Source organism: Panthera uncia, chromosome A2 (assembly GCF_023721935.1).
Source record: "Panthera uncia isolate 11264 chromosome A2, Puncia_PCG_1.0, whole genome shotgun sequence".
Classification (NCBI taxonomy): Eukaryota; Metazoa; Chordata; class Mammalia; order Carnivora; family Felidae; genus Panthera; species Panthera uncia.
In genome coordinates this window covers 7,758,499-7,777,126 of record NC_064816.1, presented here as the reverse complement: position 1 = coordinate 7,777,126, position 18,628 = coordinate 7,758,499, and the positions used below count along the sequence as shown (strand labels likewise).

Sequence of the window (18,628 nt, the reverse complement as noted above, 5' to 3'; positions counted from 1 at the left end):
GGGGGGGGGGGGTTGTGTGGGTTTTTTTTTTTTTCCCCCAACAACCTATAGGCTTTCCGGAGCTGCCTGGAACAGAGCCTGCTGGAAATAGGGCTCGCCAGACACACGCAGTTTCCTTCATGGCCTGTGTTGTCCTCAGAATCTCCACATAGTTTTCTTTCCAGTTCCTTCCTTTTGTGAACAACAACAACAACAATAAAAGGGGGGGGGGAGGGGTTCCGAGCCTTGAGAAGTTAAGTGCCTCACGACAGGGAGTAAGATCCCTGGCTGATAGGTGTCCTGTCCTCTCTTGTCCGGTTCTGTCCGCTCGGCCCATGAGCACTCGCTCGTGGTCATTCGGTAAAGCAAAGCGCTGGCTTCTCACCTACAGAAGTAGGTTTCTTGGCTTGATGGAGTCTGGCTTGCTTTGATTTTGACTGAAGGGAGGTACCTAAGACAAAAGGGTTTGGATGGTTGAAGGAGACACCCTAGATTGTGCGTGTGTGCGTGTGCGTGTGTGTGCCAACTGGAGAGAAAACAAAACCAAAGCCTACTGGGGACAACTGCTGGTGTCTGACAGAAGGCCACAACTTTGGGCAGCTTTGAGAAGCGGGACACAAGTTGTGTACCTGCGCGTCTGGCCCCGGAGCCAGCGGTATGGTCAAGCGAAGCTCCTAGAAGCAGCTCATCGACGCCGCTCCCCAGATAAGTCCATATTTATCCCTGCTTTCCCTTCTCCCCTCTCCCCATACCCATTGGGCTTGGTATGCTAGGCTACAGGGACATCCCGCCTCTGTCCCCTGTTCTCCTGTCACGTGTATTCATGACCTTTAACTTCACTTCCCGACCACGGTACGTCCATAAAGACAGTATTACACTTAAATGAAGTATTCCTTTTTATAATCGTTTTTTAGAAGGTAAAGGAATTTAATAAAGCTACTTTATGATAATATCCACGCATCAGTGTCTGGTCTTTGGTTCACTGCATTCCTCTTTAAGTTTTTTTTTTTTTTTTTTAATTTTATTTCTTATTTTTTTAATTTACATCCAAATTAGTTAGCATCTAGTGCGACAATGATTTCAGGAGTAGATTCCTTAGTGCCCCTGACCCATTTATCCCATCCCCCCTCCCACAAACCCTCCCGTCACCCTCAGTTTGTTCTCCGTATTTATGAGTCTCTTCTGTTTTGTCCCCCTCCGTTTTTATCTTATTTTTGTTTCCCTTCCCTTATGTTCATCTGTTTTGTCTCTTAAAGTCCTCATAGGAGTGAAGTCATATGATTTTTGTCTTTCTCTGACTAATTTCACTTAGCATAATACCCTCCGGTTCCATCCACGTAGTGGCAAATGGCAAGATTTCATTCTTTTTGGTTGCCGAGTAATATTCCATTGCACATATATACCACATCTTTATTCATCCATCGATGGACATTTGGGCTCTTTCCATACTTGGGCTATTGTTGATAGTGCTGCTGTAAACATTAGGATGCCATGTGTCCCTTCGAAACAAGCACACCTGTATCTCGTGGATAAATGCCTCGTAGCGCAATGGCTGGGTCATAGGGTAGTTCTATTTTTAGTTTTTTGAGGAACCTCCAGACTGTTTTCCAGAGTGGCCGCACCAGCTTGCATTCCCAGGGAATCCTCTTTAAGCTTTAAAATAGATCGCTTTTTAGGGGCACCTGGGTGACTCAGTTGGTTGAGCATCTGACTCTTGGTTTCGGCTCAGGTCACGATCTCACAGTTTGAGAGTTTGAGCCTTGAGTCGGGCTCTGCGCTAAGCGTGGTGCCTACTTATGATCCTCTCCCTCTACCCTTCTCCCCTGCTTGTGCTCTCTCTCAAATAAATAAGAGGGGCACCTGGGTGGCTCAGTTAAGCGTCTGACTTCAGCTCAGGTCATGATCTCAAAGGTTGGTGAGATCAAGCCCCACATCGGGCTCTGTGCTGTCAGTGGAGAGCCTGCTTGAGACCCTCTGTCTCCCTCTCTCTCTGCCCCTTCCCCAGTCGTGCTTTCTCTCTCTCAAGAAAAAAGAAACATTTAAATATTTAAAAATAAATAAGTAATAGGGGCGCCTGGGTGGCCCAGTTGGTTAAGCGTCCGACTTCGGCTCAGGTCGTGACCTCACGGTTTGTGGGTTCGAGCCCCGTGTTGGGCTCTGTGCTGACAGCTCAGAGCCTGGAGCCTGCTTCAGATTCTGTGCCTTCCTCTCTCTGCCCCACCCCCACTCATGCTCTGTTTCTCTCTGTCTCAAAAAATAAACATGAAAAGAAAGAAAGGGGTTCATTTTAGTGTTCAAGGCAACAGGAAAGTCACAGTAAATTCCCTTTTCTTTGCACTACACAGGCACTGTCCCAAGTGGCTATTTCCATTTATTTATTTAAAGTTTTTTTATTTTGAGACAGAGAGCAAGCAGGGGAGGGGCAGAGAGAGGGAGAGAGAGAAGGAATCCCAAGCAGGCTCCACACTGTCAGCGCAGAGCTTGATGTAGAGCTTGAACCTATGAACTGTGAGATCATGACCTGAACGGAAATCAACCATCGGACCCTTAACCCACCGAGCCACCCAGGCGCCCCTATTTCCATTTAAACATAAATGTGTCTGCATGTGTCTATTTCCATTGAAATATAAATGAGTTATAGTAAATCTGTGCCCAATAGCCACAAGCGTCTGGCGGCCGTTGTATTGAGCTGCAGAAATCCAATGCATTGCCACTGTTACAAGAAGTTTTAATGGACACCCACCGTGAAGACTTCAGAAAAAATCTTTACTCATTGTTTTCCTTGTGGCAAAACAATCCATAGTAATTGTAAAAGGCAAAATTCTAAAACTACAGAAATGTTTCGCACGGTGGAAGGTGCCATGGTCCCCCTCGGCTGAAATACCTGTTGCCGTCAACACTTTGGGGTTATCTCCTGCCAAACCTTTTTCTAATAGGTTGGATCTTTAAGTTTTTGTTTTGCCGTTTGATTTTTTATCGAGGTATCGTATACGTACATTTCGTGACCAAATCGTGTACAAAAATGTATAGCTTGGGGCGCCTGGGAGGCTCTGTCGGTTAAGCGTCTGATTTTGGCTCAGGTCAGGATCTCTGGGGTTTGAGAGTTTGAGCCCCACATCAGGCTAGGTGTTGGCAGTGTGGAGCCTAGTTTGGATTCTTGCTCCCTCTCTCTCTGCCCCTCCCCTGCTCGTGTTCTCTCAAAATAAATGAACAAATTTAAGATCAACAAAATCGCCCTTGAAAAAAAATTGGGGCACCCGAGTGGCTCGGTCTGTTGAGCGTCTGACTCTTGGTTTCAGCTCACGTCATGATCTCAGTTTTGTGAGTTCGAGCCCCGCGTCTGCTTGGGATTCTCCCTCTCTCTCCCTCTCTCTCTCTGCCCCTCCCCTGCTGGCACTGTCTCTGTCTCTCTCAAAACAAATAAATAAATTAAAAAAAAAAAAGCGTACGGCTTTATGGCTTTTGGCAAACAATATCCCTGTGTCACCAGCAACAAAACGAGGTGGGGCACCCTCCCTGCCCATCCCTGGGTCCCTCCCCTCACTCCTCCCAAGTGCTCTCCTTACACGTCTTCCTCTGTTTTTCCTCTAGACTGTTCCACCAGGAGATCATGGGTGGCTTTCAGAAGGTTTGCAAGTCCCAGAAATTTACACGACGTTGTATGTTTCTGAGCTAAAGGTCTCTTACTCCTCAGTTCTCCAGAGGGGTCTGTGAGCCAAGAGGCAAATAAGTGGAACCGTGCAGCGGATGTCTTTGTGACTGGCTTAGGTCGCTTAGCATAACGTCCTCAAGGTTCATCCCGGTACCAGGTGGCAGAATTTCCTTTTTAAGACTGAATAATCTCCCATCGGTGGACACTTGCTTCCACCTTTTCGGCTATTGTAAACAAGATGTGGTATAGAAATACCTCCAAGGCCTTGCTTTCAATTTGGGGGGGGGGGGTATTTACCCAGAAGTGAAATGGCTGGGGTATTCTATTTTTAATTTTGTGAGGAAACTGCCAACGTTTTCCATAGCGGCTGCACCATTTTACATTCCTACCCACGGTGCACCAGAGTTCCAACTTCTCCGCATCCTGGCCAGTACTTTTTTTCTTTTTTAATAGTGCCCATCCTCGTGTCTGGGAGGTGTGGTTCTTGCTTCGGAAGGGCTTTGCTTTTTGGAAAGGAGATGACTCACCTTTTTTTTTTTTTGACCGGAGCACTTATACCTGTCAGGCTTTGGTTGTGCAATCCCGTGAATGGCTCACCTCGTGAACATCCCACCCCAGCTGATAAGAGAGAGCTATCCTTAGCCCCGGGGTTTAGAAAAGGGTAAGAGCTTGCCAAGGTCACGGGTAATCTACGGAAGCCCTGACGTCTTCTCTTTATTTCACTCTGCGTTCTTAAGTAATTCACCACCTGTAGGCTCAGAGCACCCGAGCCCCTGTCCCCAATCTTAGCACGAATGCTCAGCCAAGGGAAGAGTGAGCATCGCTGGCCACCATTGCTGTCTCTGGGGACCCAGGGGACCCAGCTCCATGCCCACACGCACTGATAGTTCTGCAAGAGTGTCCTCATTTCTACATCTGTTAGCGACTCCACGAGACAGGCTGGGCAGTTAGATTCCTCACCTAAAAACCTGGGGCTGGCCTTCTGGGGTCCCAAACCCAAAATATGCACAAAATCCAAAAAGCGCATGGATGTTGGGTGTGTTTCTCGAGGAAGAGCCTGTCTCCTTGCTTTTGTCTGATTTCAAAGGGATCTGTGACCTGGGCGAGACTACATAAATATATTCGTCCGAAGGGTGTCCCCAGCCGGACCACTGTAAAAATATAAAAACAGCCCTTGAGGGGGAGGGGGGGTTGCTTTGCAAAAACCATTTCATGAAAGTAAGCTCTGAGGAGGAAGGTGGCCCCAGGCCTGTGGTTGGGGACCTGACTGCTCTGTGGTAGCTTCTCTCCTAACTCCCTGGCCGTGCCTTCTCTGTTTTCCTGGCTTCCCCCTCTTTTCTGTAATTTCTACAGTTGGGGGGTCTCCGAGCTTGGTCCTTGGACCCTCCTCCTCATTATTCTGTTCCAGGGTGGTATCATCTACCCTCGGCTGCATCCCGGCAACTGGCTTTTATTCCCAGCCTAAACATCTCTACAGACTCACAGCCAAGCGCCCATCTTTTCGATAGTTCCACGGGCCCTTTCCCCAGCTGCTGAGAACTCCCCTAAACCTTTCGCTTCATGGAGCCCCTCACTTCCGTGCCTGTCCCTTCCCCTCTTGGCCACTAGCACTGATGTGGGAAACAAAGGCAGAAGGAAATGGCAGATAGAAATAAATTTCCTTATAACCTGCAGCCCGTTGGCAAATCCTACTTAATGCTTCCTGTTACACCTGAATAGAGTTTCAGGGCCCCCCCGAAACCCTCTTCCTACTCTTCTCCAGCCACTTGGACCTCCTCACTATTCCTTAAACAAATTAAAAATTTCCCCACTACCCTGACCTTTGCATATTCTTTCTTCTGCCTGACGCTGGTTTCCCAACAGCTTTTCATCACTCAGATCCTGGTTCATGGTTCATATGGCCCCTGCCCAGGGAGTCCGTCCCTGACCACCTGACCTGAAGTCACTTCCTTCCCCGCCTCAAACCCTAGTGACGCCATCCCGGACCCTGTTTGAGTGCCTTCAAAGCACCTGTTCGAGTGCCTTCAAAGCACCTGTTCGTATCTAAAGTGACCCTGTTCATTCATTTCCTTGCTTACGGTGCGGTCTTGCTATTAGATCAGTGGCCTCTGACATCTTTTGTGTGACCTCCATAAAGACAGAAATTTCACATGTGACCCAGTGATCCAGGTGTATGGCTGCGTAACATATAATTCTCAAATTTACTGCCTTTAGACAATGGCATTGATCTTTTTTTTTTTTTTTCAAGTTTATTCACTCTGAGAGAGAGCACACAAGTGGGGGAGAGGCAGGGAGAGAGAGAGGGAGAGGGAGAGAGAATCCTAAGCAGGCTCTGCACTGTCAGCGCAAAGCCTGACATGGGGTTTGAACTCACGAACCTTGAGATCATGACCTGGGGCAAAGTGGGACACTTTACAGACGAAGCCACCCAGGTGCCCCAACAATGGCGTTGATCTTGCTCACAGATCTTTGGTTTCAGCAGGACCCTGCCCCTCTCGGTGTCAGCTGGGATGGCTGGGAGGCTGCGGACTGGAATGATTTCAATGTTCCCTCACTCACCTGTCTGATGGTTGGATTCTGTCTTCTGCTGTGACCTTATCTGTGAGACTCACCTCGGCTTCCTCACAACACAGCAGCTGGGCTCTGAGAAAGTATCCCAAAATTAAGAGAGAGCAAAAGAGAGTACAAGCTAGCCCCAGGCAGAAACCGTATCCTAGTTTCTGATCAAGGCTTGTAGTAATTCACACAGTGTCCTTTCTGCCACATTTTATTTGTTGCACAAAGTCCTGCTGAGGTTCAAAAGGAGGAGGATGGGAGTCTGCCTCTTGACGGGGAGTGGCAAGGTTGGAACTATTTCTGTAGCCATTTTTTGCAAATATAATCTGCCACGCCCAGTGCACAAATGCGAATTTTGGAGTTTCCCAAAACAATAGTTAACTTTCAGTACACAGTGCACAGATTTTTTCCCCCATTGTATTTTGTAGAAAATGCTGGTCATGACCTGTTGAATTGATTTCTTTACCTCAGTTTGAGGAACTTGCCACATAAATGTGCAGCTTGTCTTTTCTCTACCCTAACCCTTCACACAGTATGGTGTTGGTCCCAGTTAGGCTGTGTTTGGTCCCAGTTAGGCTAAGTGCCTTACCTGCTAGTGTTCTACGTATGTTTTATTTAACGCCTTAATATACTGCTTACTGAATACCAGGCACCGTCCTCACTTATTCCTCGCGCCAACTCTTAAGTGGGCACTATCGTGACCCTCATCTTCCTGAGAAGGAAACTGAGGCACAAAGAGATGAAGTCATTTGCCCAAGGTAACAAAGCTAGTAAGTGGGATTCGAATCCGATAAATCTAGTTGCAGGCTCCATTTTGCTATACAGCCTCTCAGGAAATTTACTTATTTATTATGTTTATTGTGAGTATCCCACGCACGCACTATAGAACGAAACGCAGTCCACCGCTTCGCCCCTAGAACCCCGCCCTGGCTGCAGTACGGTCTCTGCAGCTAAGGACTCATAAACAGCTTCATTATCAGCCAGGCGCTTTCCGACCTGCGCAGGCGCAACACGCAGAACTCCCGCAGGCACACACCCCCGCTCCCTGCGGCCCATTGGCCATTGTCTGAGACGGACGGAGGAGCTGGCGCAGGCGCACTGGGCCAGACCTGAAGCTAAGTCCCACCCATTCTCTGATGACTGACGTAAGACCAAGCTAATGGGAACAGGGCTCTCCGGGGAAGGGGCGGGCAATGAGGGCAGTTAAATTTGCGCGGGATTGGTCCTGGCGTAGTCATGGCGGCCTTCCGCGACATGGAGGAGGTGAGCCAGGGGCTGCTGAGCCTGTTGGGCGCCAACCGCGCGGAGGCGCAGCAACGGCGGCTGCTGGGGCGCCACGAGCAGGTGGTGGAACGGCTGCTGGAGACGCAAGACAGCGCCGAACAACGGCTGCGAGGTCAGGGCTGGGGCCGGGGGCGGCCGGGACCCGGGCTCGTGTGATGGGAGGGGGCGGGAGGTCCGCCTTGACGAAACCCTCCCTCCTGGGCGCCCCCATGCCTCCCCTGTTCTCCCTCGGGCGCTGCCCCCTCTGGGCCTCAGTTTCCCCACCCGTGAAATGGACTTCAGGATGGCAGCCACCTCCCAGAGAGTTAGTGGTGAATATAGGAGCTGGCAGGAACTGGCAAATTCCGAGCGGTCCACGAGCAGGAGCTGGGGGACTCAAGGTTCGAACTGGGGCTCCGGAGTCAAAGCGCTGGGCTTTAATCCCAGCATCCCCACTTACTGAGGTTCAGCTGTTTTACTGAGCACCTGCTGTGTGCCAGGCATAGTGCCAGCCCCGGGTTGGAAGCAGAGAACAGAACAGACAATCCCTTAAAGGGTTGGTATGCTAGTGGTGGGGTGGTCAGGCGATGAACAAGAAAAATGGAGGGGCACCTGGGTGGCTCAGTTGGTTTGGCATCTGACTTCGGCTCAGTTCGCCCTGGTCGTGAGTTCGAGCCCCCCATCGGGCTCTCCGCTGTCAGTGCAGAACCCCTTTGGATCCTCTGGCCCCCTGTCCCCGCCCCACCTCTCCCACTCAAAAATAAACAAACATTTTTTAAAAAGAAAGAAAGAAAAATAGATATGTCAGGAGATGGTGGGCTAGGAAACTAGGTTGTATAGGAGGGAGGGGTGATGCTTTGGGATGAGTCAGCGAAAACTTTCTGAAAAGATGATATTTTAGCGGAAACCCAAGGAGGTTTGGGAGGGATCCAGGGCTATGGTGAGGATTAAATAAATTGGAGGGAGTGCAAGTTGGGGAGGGGCAGAGAGGGGGCGACAGAGGATCCAAAGCTCGCTCTGCTCCGCACGGACAGCAGCCAGCCCGATGCAGGGTTCAAACGATGCGGGGCTCAAACTCACGGACATTGAGATCGTGACCTGAGCCAAAGTCGGACGCTCAACCAATTGAGCCACCCAGGTGCCCCGAATTTCCTTCCTTTTTAGGGATGAATAATTCCATAGTCCGGACATACCTCATTTTTTTGTCCACTCCTCCACTGATGGACACTTGGGTTGCTTCCAGACCCTGGCTGTTGTAACTAATGCCACCATGAACACATGAACATGGGTGTACAAATACCTCTTTGGGTCCCTGCTTCCAGTTTTTGTATTTTCCCAGAAAATTTGTATTTTCTTTGTGTATTTTTCTATTTTGTATTTCCCATGCTAGATCACATGGCAGTTTGATATTTCGTTTTTTGAGAGACTCATCCAGTTTTCCATAGTGGTTTCGGTGCCAGGTTTTTGTTTTTCTTTTTTCTTTTTTCTTTTTTTTTTTTAAGTCTTTCTACAGTTATGTTTTATGTGGCCGTGCTGTCTGGCTTGGGACTGAAATGATCTAGGAGCTAGGCAGGGGATGGCTTGGAGGTGGGGGGGGGAGAGTGTTCCTGGCAGAGGTAACTGCAAAGGCAAAGGTCGCCAGGTAGGAGTGAACTTGGACACCCAGGAGAAAGTGGAAGATGAGCTGTAGGCAGACCCTGTAGGCAGTGAACGCCCCCCAACCCCGGGAGTTTGGAGGTTGTTCTAAGTGTGATGGATGCCCCAGCCAGAGTCTTCTCCTTCTCTCCTCCTCCTCTCTCTCCTCCCCGCTCCATTCACTCCCCCTCCATTGATTGGTTTGGGGAGAAGATCATTATTACCCTGCCTGCGTGGGCTTCAGCAGAATGAATGGATTTGGGGCCAGGGAGACAAGAGTCCGTGTTCCAGGGAGCCGGGACTTTGAGTTAAAGGGCTCCAGTTCAGATCCAGGCTTCAGAGCTATGTGCCTGTGGACAAGTCACTTTAATATCTTCAGGCTTCTGTCCTTCATCTCTCCATGGGGGCAGGGGTTAAGCCACCTCCCTCAGAGGGTTTTGAGAACATACTGAACAGGGGCTCCAGGGCTATCCTGCAGCACTCAGCACACGCTCAGGTAATGGTACTTTGTGACAGTGCCCCCGGGGAAGAGGGCACTCCCAGGGAAGGATCCAAGGAAACAAGGTTGTCTGTGGGGAGGGTGAGGGGAGAAGGGGCAGGAAGGCTGCAGAAGAAAGCCAGACCCTCGGCTATCCTAACAGGAAATCAGCAGGCACTGTTTAAAACAGACAAATCAAGGGGCGCCTGGGTGGCGCAGTCGGTTAAGCGTCCGACTTCAGCCAGGTCACGATCTCGCGGTCCGTGAGTTCGAGCCCCGCGTCGGGCTCTGGGCTGATGGCTCGGAGCCTGGAGCCTGTTTCCGATGATTCTGTGTCTCCCTCTCTCTCTCTGCCCCTCGCCCGTTCATGCTCTGTCTCTCTCTGTCCCAAAAATAAATAAAAAACGTTGAAAAAAAAAATTTTAAAACAGACAAATCAAGAAATAGCAGCATAAGCAAATTATTTAGAAACACGAACGTCAATGCCAGAGAAAACAGTGATGATTTGGAAGTGGCTGCTTCAGAGGCGTCGGGAGGCTGGGGGGGGGGGGGCCTGTGTGTGTTTAAATTTTCACAGCCATATACGTGTAATACCTTGATTAAAAATTAACTCAATGTAAGTTTGTAAACACTTAAACGCCTGCCCTTTGGGAAGTGTTTCCATCTGTGCCTTCCCTGAGTCGGCAGGTTCCTCCAGCTCTATGGGAAGGAACACGGTAACCTTGCTAGGGTGTTTTTGATCTTTCTGGATGTTTTGGTCAAAGCATGTTTATTCTGATTAGGCGCTGGCGATATACGGGGAGTGTAAGGGGAGTGTAAGACGCAGTCCCTGATTCGAGCGAGGAGGAGGAGGAGGAGGAGGAGGAGGAGGAGGAATGAACAATTCAGTGCCGCCGGGCCGTGGTGGAGGCGTGGCCGCGCCCTGGGAGGGAGAGCAGAGTGTCCAGCTGCCCCGGTTGTGTATTACCCAGCAGGTCTCGAAGGCTGGGTCTCCGAGCGCCCGAAGGGTGGGAGCATAAGGGCATCTCAGAGAGGACGGGCCGGTGGAGGCCGGGCCTGTGAAAAATGGGCGTGTTTGCAGAATGGTGAGGTGTCTTTGTGGCCAGAGCGGAGAGAAAAGTACAAGGTGGGTTGAAGAGCCGGAAGAAAGGAGGCTGTCAAGGAAGAAGAAGATGCTTTCACTCATTCGTTCCTTTGTGGGGTTTTGTGGAGGCTCCACATGTGTTTTGGTGAAATGGAAGCACTTTTGCAAGGTCTCGGTGGACCACCAGAACGTGGGCTTTTGGAAATAGGACCGATGGGTTGGGGAGCTGTAGACGGGGAAGTGAGGACGGTCGCGGTGGAGGCCTCGGGCTCTTCTGGGGCAAGGCCAGACCCTGGAGAGACCTCCTCGAAGGGTCTCAGCCTTCTCTCTCCCGCCCCGCCCCGTAGAGATCCTGGCCGCAGAAGAAGAAGTGGCCCAGAGCCTTCTGGATGCGAAGGAGCGGGCGCACCAGGGGGGCGCCGAGTTGCAGCAGCTCGAAGCTGAGCTCCGGAAGGCCGGCGAGGAGGACACCCGTCTGAAGGCCAGCCTCCTATATCCTTCCTTGCGTGCGCGGACGGCCGGGCCTCGGGCTCACCGCCGGGGTGCCCGTTGGGTCGTGCTGGGAACCCAGCTCGGAGCCCTGGGCCCATGGCGGCCCCCCTTCCAGAGCGAGGTGACCTTAACTGCCTGCTTTACTCAGCTCACCACAGAGCTGGAGGAGCTCAAGGAGACCGAGGCCAGTCTCGAGAGGCAGGAGAGGGAAGTTGACGAAGACACGACTGTCACCATCCCTTCGGCCGTGTAGGTCCCGCCAGTGCGTGTGGTGGTGCCTGCCCTGCGTGCACGTGGGTCGTCCCGCAGCCCTGAGTTGGAGTCTACGCTGGGGTAACTTAATCTCTCTCTCTCTCTCTCTCATGTTCTCATACAGGTATGTGGCTCAGCTTTATCGCCAGATTAGTAAAATTGAGTGGGACTATGAGTGTGAGCCAGGGATGGTCAAAGGCAGTATCCTTTTGCAGAGAACGCGGAGCCCGGTGTGCTGCCGGCGGCCTTGTGAAGGGCTGGGCCGCCGTGGAAAAGTCTGGCAGGTCCTCAGAAATGAAGCGTAGGATCACCATATGACCCGGCAGTCCCCCTTCTGGGTTGCACCCTTGTGTTCGTGACTGCGGTGGTCACAGTGGCCGAAAGGTGGAAGCACGCCAATTATCAGCAAAGCGCCAGATAAGCAAAATGTGGTATATCCGTGCAAGAAAATAGTATTCGGCCTTAGGACGGAAGGAGGGGCGCCTGGGTGGCTCAGTCTGTTGAGCAACCGACTCTTGATTTCAACCCAGGTCACGATCCCAGGGTCGTGGGGTCGAGCCCCGTGTTGGACTCTGTGCTGAGCCTGGAGCCTGCTTAGGATTCTCTCTCCCTCTGCCCCTCTCCCTGCTTGTGCTCGCTCTCTATCGCTGTCTCTAAAATTAAAAAAAAATGGGGGCGCCCGGGTGGCTCAGTCAGTTAAGTGTCCAACTTCAGCTCAGGTCACGATCTCAGGTTCGTGGGCTCGAGCCCCACATCAGACTCTGTGCTGACAGCTCAGAGCCTGGCCCCTGCTTCGGATCCTGTCTCCTTCTTTCTCTGCCCCTCCCCTGCTTATGCTCTGTCTCTGTCTCTCTCAAAAATAAATAAATATTAGAATTTTTCAATAAAATAAATTTAAATAAATTAGTTAAATTGAAATGAATTAGTTAAATTGAAATGAATAGATTCAATAATAAAGTAAACAATAATAAGTAATGTTAATAAATTAGTTACATTTAAATTTCCTTCCTTTTTTTAAAAAAGGAAGGAAATTCTGGCCATCTAGAAGACGTGATGTTAAGTGAAATAAGCCAGACACAAAGAGCGAACTCCTGTCTGATCCCACTTACAAGAGGTCTCTAGAGGAGTGAAGTCCGTAGAGACGGGAAGTAGATGGCAGGTGCCAGGGGCTGGGGGAGGGGAGGGGAGGAGAGTCAGTGTTTAACGAGGACACAGTTTCGGGCTCTGGGAATGTTCTGGAGACGGACGGTGGGGAGGGCTGCACAACAGCGTGTGTGCACCGAATGCCACTGAGCTGCACGCTTCACAACTGGCCAATGAGGTGCTTCGGATTCTGTGTCCGCCTCGCTCTCTGCCCCTCCCCCGCCCGTGCTCCGTCTCTCTCCGTCTCAAAACATAAACATTAAAGAAAATAAAAAGGGGCGCCTGGGTGGCTCAGTCGGTTGAGCGGCCGACTTCGGCTCAGGTCATGATCTCACGGTTTGTGAGTTCGAGCCCCGCGTCGGGCTCTGGGCTGACGGCTCGGAGCCTGGAGCCTGCCTCGGATCCTGTGTCTCCCTCTCTCTCTTCCCCTCCCCTGCTCATGCTCTGTCTCTCAATTTAAGTTTATTTTTGAGAGAGAGCGAGCATGAGAGTGAGTCGGGGAGGGGCGGTGAGAGAGAAAATCCCAGGCAGGCTCTGCACTTTCAGAGCCTGACGTGGGGCTCGAACCCACAAACCGCAAGGTCATGACCTGAGCCGAAACCAAGAGTGGGGTGCTTAAAACCCACTGAGCCACAGGCGCCCCTCAGTCTCTAAATATCTTTTTCTCTTTTTAATTTTTTTTTTTTAATGTTTATTCTTGAGAGAGAAAGAGCGTGAGCAGGGGAGGGGCAGGGAGGGAGAGAGAGAGACACAGAATTGGAATCAGGCTCCAGGCCCTGAGCTGTCAGCACAGAGTCCGACGCGGGGCTCGAACTCATGCGCCATGAGATCATGACCTGAGCCGAAGCTGGGCACTGAACCGACTGAGACGCAGGCGCCCCTCGGTCTCTAAATACCTTCCAACTTCTTCACGGGGTCCCGGGGAGGGCTGCGTACGTCAGGTTTCCTTACATCTCCCCCAGTTCATCACGGCCCCAGCGTCGCCCAGCCTGTCCAGCTGGACAGCACCCAGCTCTCCAAGAAGTTCATCAGCGACTATCTCTGGAACTTGGTAGACACGGACTGGTAGCCCGGAGCCTCAAGGACGCGTCCGCACACGGCACGAGTCAGTGTGGTGGGTGGTCGGTGCCTCAGCGGGGAGAGGAGCTGAAAATTAAATGTTTCTCCAGAGACGCGTTTTTGACCAGATTTCTTTTGGCCCCTGACCGCGGCCTCAGTGGCTGGACTGGCCCTGGCCGGGTAACCCTAGAGAACTAACGGGACTTCAGGCTGCTGCTTCACATCTGTGACGACACTGTGCGAATGGCGCCGCGGCATACGAGGACAGGTCCCAGGGCTCTGTCGCCTGGGATTCGCTCAGGGCCCATCCTCGAGTGCCACCGTGCGCCCGGAACCGTGCCGGGTGCCCAAGACACAGACGGAGGGGACGAGGATCCCTTCGGCCGAGGAAGGAGTCAAGTCGGGGCGGACGCCACCCTTGAGCTAGAGAGGGTCAGGACTGCTACGGGACCCTGGCCAGGGAGGGGACAGAGACAGGGGCGACTTTTGTGCCAGGACCAGAAAGGACAAGGAGTCGATGAGGAAGAGATTCGGGGAGGGGGGTGGGTTGTGTATCGGAGCCCGCGGGCCGCCTCCCTGATCCTGGGCCCCCCTCCCCCCTAAGTAAGGGAGCCCTTGTAGCTTCCCGAGCAAAGCATTTCTCAGCCTCCCTTGCAGCTAAGTGCCGGCCAATGAAATATAAGTGGAAATGTGTGAGACTTCTAGAAGGATCCCTAAAAGGCAAGGGAATATACCCTTTCTTTCCCCTCCCCTCTCTTTTCTGGAATTGGAAGTGCTGACTGGAGCCCTGGCAGTCCCGTTGACACATGTGAGGAGGGATACAGTCCTCTAGGGGTGATGGGAGCCTGGTCCCCTGACGACGGTGGAACTGGGTATCAGCACCGGACTCTACGTGGGGGTGGGGGGGGACTAAATTACCTCGTGTGTGCCATTGTTACTTTTTTTATCACGGACAGCTAAAGGAAACCCTAACTGATGCAGCGCACGACCCAGGCCAGTCTGCGTTCACCTAGCCCCCATCCTCTGATTTGGGGTACCACTAAGAATGGGAAGCTCATGGGGGCTCCTGGGTGGCTCAGTCGGTTGAGCATCCAACTCTTCGTTTCGGCTCAAGTCGTGCTCCCAGGGTCGCAGGATCGAGCCCTGCATCGGATTCTGCACTGAGCATGGAGCCTACTTGATTCTCTCCCTCTGCCCCTCTCCCCTGTGCGTGCACGCTCTCTGTCTGTCTGTCTGTCTCTCTCTCTCTCTCTCTCTCTCTCTCTCTCAAAACAAAATGTGAGGCCCCTGGGTGGCTCAGTCAGTTGAGCATCCAACTTCTGCTCGGGTCACGATCTCCAAGTTCATGAGTTGGAGCCCCGCGTCGGGCTCTGTGCTGACAGCTCAGAACCTGGACCCTGCTTCGGATTCTGCATCTCCCTCTCTCTCTGCCCCTCCTCTGCTCACATGTGCATGCACACTCTCTCTCTCTCAAAAATAAACGTTAAAAAAAAGCATAAGCATTTACCAAAATTTATATATATATATATATAATTTATTATATAATATATATAAAGGAAGAGTGGGAAGCTGAGGGCCAGCCTGGCTGCCTGGTAGACAAGGGGAAGTAGGTTTTCCTTGAACCTCGCAGGCTGCCTTCTGGGTACAGCCTTGTCAGTAGGTTTTCCTGCACCTCCGTATCACTGAATTGTTTCTAGGAAGTGCAATGGTACAGTAAGTGTTGTTTTCATCAGGGAGGATGCGTTCTAGGCAGAGGGAACAGTAAGCAGTAAGTTCTAGCAGCATCTGAGCCCATCATGGGCACTAGAAAGAGTCCATTCAGGTCACCCTTGGAGGTTCTCGGGCAAGGATGCCTGCCTATTGGGCTGTAGGGAGAAGGACCAGTTCATTCGGTTCACAAAGATTCCCAGAACCTCAGAGGCCCTGCTTTCCTGCCAAGGGCTCGGCTTTACATGTTCAAGTAAACGTTCCTATAAGTCTTTCTGAGCGGTCTTCGTTTGCAAGATCGGTAGGGTCTTTTACGGTATGAAATGGGCACAGAGCCTCCTGTTTGTACCATCGTCCCCCAAAGGGTAGAAGACTTGAACTCAACCGGGGTTTTCCCACCTCGGCCCTAGTGACCTCAGGGCTAGTCATTCTGTGTGGTGCCGGCTGCCCTGGACATTCCGGGACATCCAGCAGCTTTCCGGTCCCCACCCCCTGATTGCCAGGAGGACTCTCCCCTCCTCCCCCCGTCCCCTCCATCACAACAAACGTGGAGCACGCACCAGGCAGCCCCCCAGCCCTGCGGCTTCAGCCAAGAACCGGCCAGGCGTCCACACTTGGTCGGCCGAGTAGCTGTTGTCACCTTGGTGGCCTTTCCTACTGACGCAGCTGGCCTCGGCCTGCTCACCTGCGCCCGGGCGGGGCGGGGGTGGGGGTGGGGGTGGGGTGGAGGTGTTGCCAGGAGCACTGTCTGCCCGGGTGGGCCCCCGAGAGCATGTTAGAATAGACCCAGCCCAGCCGAGAGCCGGGGGGCAGGCAATGAGGCTTGCAGCCTCGCGGTTAATCAAACAAACCTGCAGCCCATCAAACCTTGGCCTGCCTGGGAGAGAAAGCAGGTGCAGCGGGGCGGGACGTTGTTACCGACCAGGCCTATCGGCGCCCCTGGCCCAGGCCCTAAAGCCCTCCGTGGGCCTCCTCTCCCTCTCTAAGCAATCGCTCTTCGTTCTGGGAGGGGGCCAAGGAGGTGTTGGCCTGCTTGGAGCTCAGTTTCTCCAAGAGGAAGAAGGTCCCTTCAGGGAGGCCGCACGAACCCAGGCTCGGAGCGGCTGTGTACGTCTGTCTCCCCAGGCAGCCCCAGGGACTGGCCGAAGGAGTGAGCAAGTGGGTAAGGAACGTGGCCTGGCGGGCGGGTTCAGGGAAGTGCCTGAGCTCACAGGGGCCTGGAGAGGCCCGGGCCCTCCGCATGCCTGGGCTCTGACTCACTGCCCAGCGCTGGCAGGAGGCCTGGGACAGCCAGCAGGACAGCCTCAGGCCCACAGCCTCCGGTCTGCACCCCTACCCCCCGTCTCTGCCTGTTCTCCCTCCGAGAGCCGCCCAGGCAGCGGTGGTCACCAGCTCTTGAGTCCTGGAGGCCGGTGGCAGGCATGTCGGGTGCTGGGCCCAACCCAGTTGAGTTGGAAGCGAGATTCGGGTCCCCAGGACCAGGGAGTGGGGAGCCAGGTCACTGGTCTTGCGCCTTTAGAGCTGAGGCTTGGGGCGCCTGGGTGGCTCGGCTGGTTGGGCTTCTGACTTTGGCTCGGGTTATGATCTCACGGTTTGTGGGTTCGAGCCCCGCATCGAGCTCTGTGCTGACAGCCCAGAGCCTGCCTCCGGTTCTGTATCTGCCTCTCTCTCTGCCCCTCCCCTGTTTGCACTCTGTCTCTTGCTGTCTTTCAAAAATGAATAAACCTAAAAAAAAAAAAAAAAAATACTGCTGAGGCTTGACCCCCTTCCCCCTCCTGCACCCAACCCCCCAGGGCCAGCACGGGCCCCGCACCAGCACAAACCAGTAAGGAATATTTATCTTACAGATGGCGAAACAGGCATGGCATGGTCCAGTCACTTGCCCAAAGTCACCCGTGGAACCTGAACCCCCCACAGTGGGGCTATCGGGTCCATGGGAGAGCATCTTGGCTTTTCAGATGAGAAACAGCCTCTGGGGTGGTTGCCCCTTATTCAAGGTTGAAAGAGGCCAAGCAAGGACTGGGACTCATGTCTATGTTGGTGGAGCCGGGAGGCCAGAGTTCTAAGTCACTAGTGATAGGTGGCGGTGTGTCACATACCGGAATGCCCAGCTGACCTGGCTTGTAATTGGTTTCCGGGGAGAACAGCCAGGGAAATGCTGAGTGCGAGCTAAGGCGGTAAAGCCCTGAGGCTGGCTGCCCTCGAGGGTCCCCACCCGGCATCGGCAGGCCTTGGTCGCCATGGGCAGGTCGGCCCACCCGGGGTCCCCCATGCCCCATCCTGGTGTGAGCTATGGTCAGACCTGTTCCTAGTTTATAGATCAACGGGGTGGGCGAGTGCGTGTGCCCAGGGAACAGGTGTCCAAGGCTGTATTTGAACCTCGGTTGTTGGATGTGAAGCCGTGATCTGATCTTTCTGGACTGGCTGGGGACCATCTGGGAGGACTGGCTGCAGGGCATCGTCATGGCAATCCTTGGGGTCTTGGGGACACTATGTGTGGCCCTCATTGGGCCTGGGCGGCCCCAAGCTCCCGGCAGCCTGTCCAATTGACTCAGAAACGTGGACTGGGCGTCTGTGACCTGCCGGGCCCCCCATCAGGGAGCCACACTCCAGTGGAGGCCAAGACTTACTGTGTCACGGAGGAGGAAACCGAGGCACAGAGAGGTCAAGTTATTTGTATATGTTTTCACAGCCAATGAATGGTAGAGCCAGGGTTTGAACTGGATCCAGAGTTTGTGTACTTAACTTCAACTTTCAGTTCGTGGTACTGTTGCTCTTGGGGGAGGCTCTGTAGGAGGCCCTGGTGAGGCGGTGTCATTGGAGCCCAGACCTGAGCCCCCCCGGGGGACAAAAGTGTGGAGACAGTGATCCGGGCAGAGGGAACAAGTGCAAAAAGAGCTGGGGGAACTGAGAGGCCCGAACGTTGAGGCAGCGGCTCGGTCGGTCGATCGCATGGGGTTGGGAGAAGGGAAGCGGTTGCTTGATCATGCAGGGCCTGCAGTCCACAGTAAGAGCTGGAGAGACTCTTCAGGTTCCAGGCAGGACCCCAGAGTCGGGGCTCAGGAAAAGGGAGCCTGACGACAGCCTCTTGACACAGGCCACCTTGCAGTAGCCCAGCGTCTCTAGGGGGCTAGTCTTGCTGTCCGCCCCAAGCTCCCCGCTCCATCCGGCGCGCGTGGGGGCAGAGGCTGGGGGAAGCAGAGCAGCTGGGCCTGGGCGGGCGGGGCTCGGGTGGGAGGGAGCCCCTCCACCCAGGGCAGGAAGCAGGGCTGAAACCTGAACTGCCCGGAGGGGAGGCTGGGTAGGAGCCAGGAGTCCCAGGGGCGGC

The 18,628-nt window shown here is 53.2% G+C and overlaps 1 protein-coding gene across 2 annotated transcripts; it reads left to right on the top strand.

Annotated features, from left to right (window-relative positions):
- Positions 1 to 7,406: 7,406 nt before the first annotated feature.
- SPC24 (SPC24 component of NDC80 kinetochore complex) lies at positions 7,407 to 13,706 on the top strand. Of its 2 annotated transcripts, none has more exons than XM_049639859.1 (5): positions 7,407 to 7,583; positions 10,995 to 11,139; positions 11,284 to 11,388; positions 11,516 to 11,592; positions 13,497 to 13,706. In XM_049639859.1, the coding sequence occupies exons 1-5, from the start codon at positions 7,424 to 7,426 to the stop codon at positions 13,601 to 13,603; spliced, it is 594 nt and encodes a 197-aa protein (XP_049495816.1). In that variant the 5' UTR covers positions 7,407 to 7,423; the 3' UTR covers positions 13,604 to 13,706. The 2 variants fall into 2 exon arrangements, with proteins under 2 accessions (XP_049495816.1, XP_049495817.1); XM_049639860.1 differs by lacking the exon at positions 7,407 to 7,583 and adding an exon at positions 7,590 to 7,851.
- The last annotated feature ends 4,922 nt before the right edge of the window (positions 13,707 to 18,628 follow it).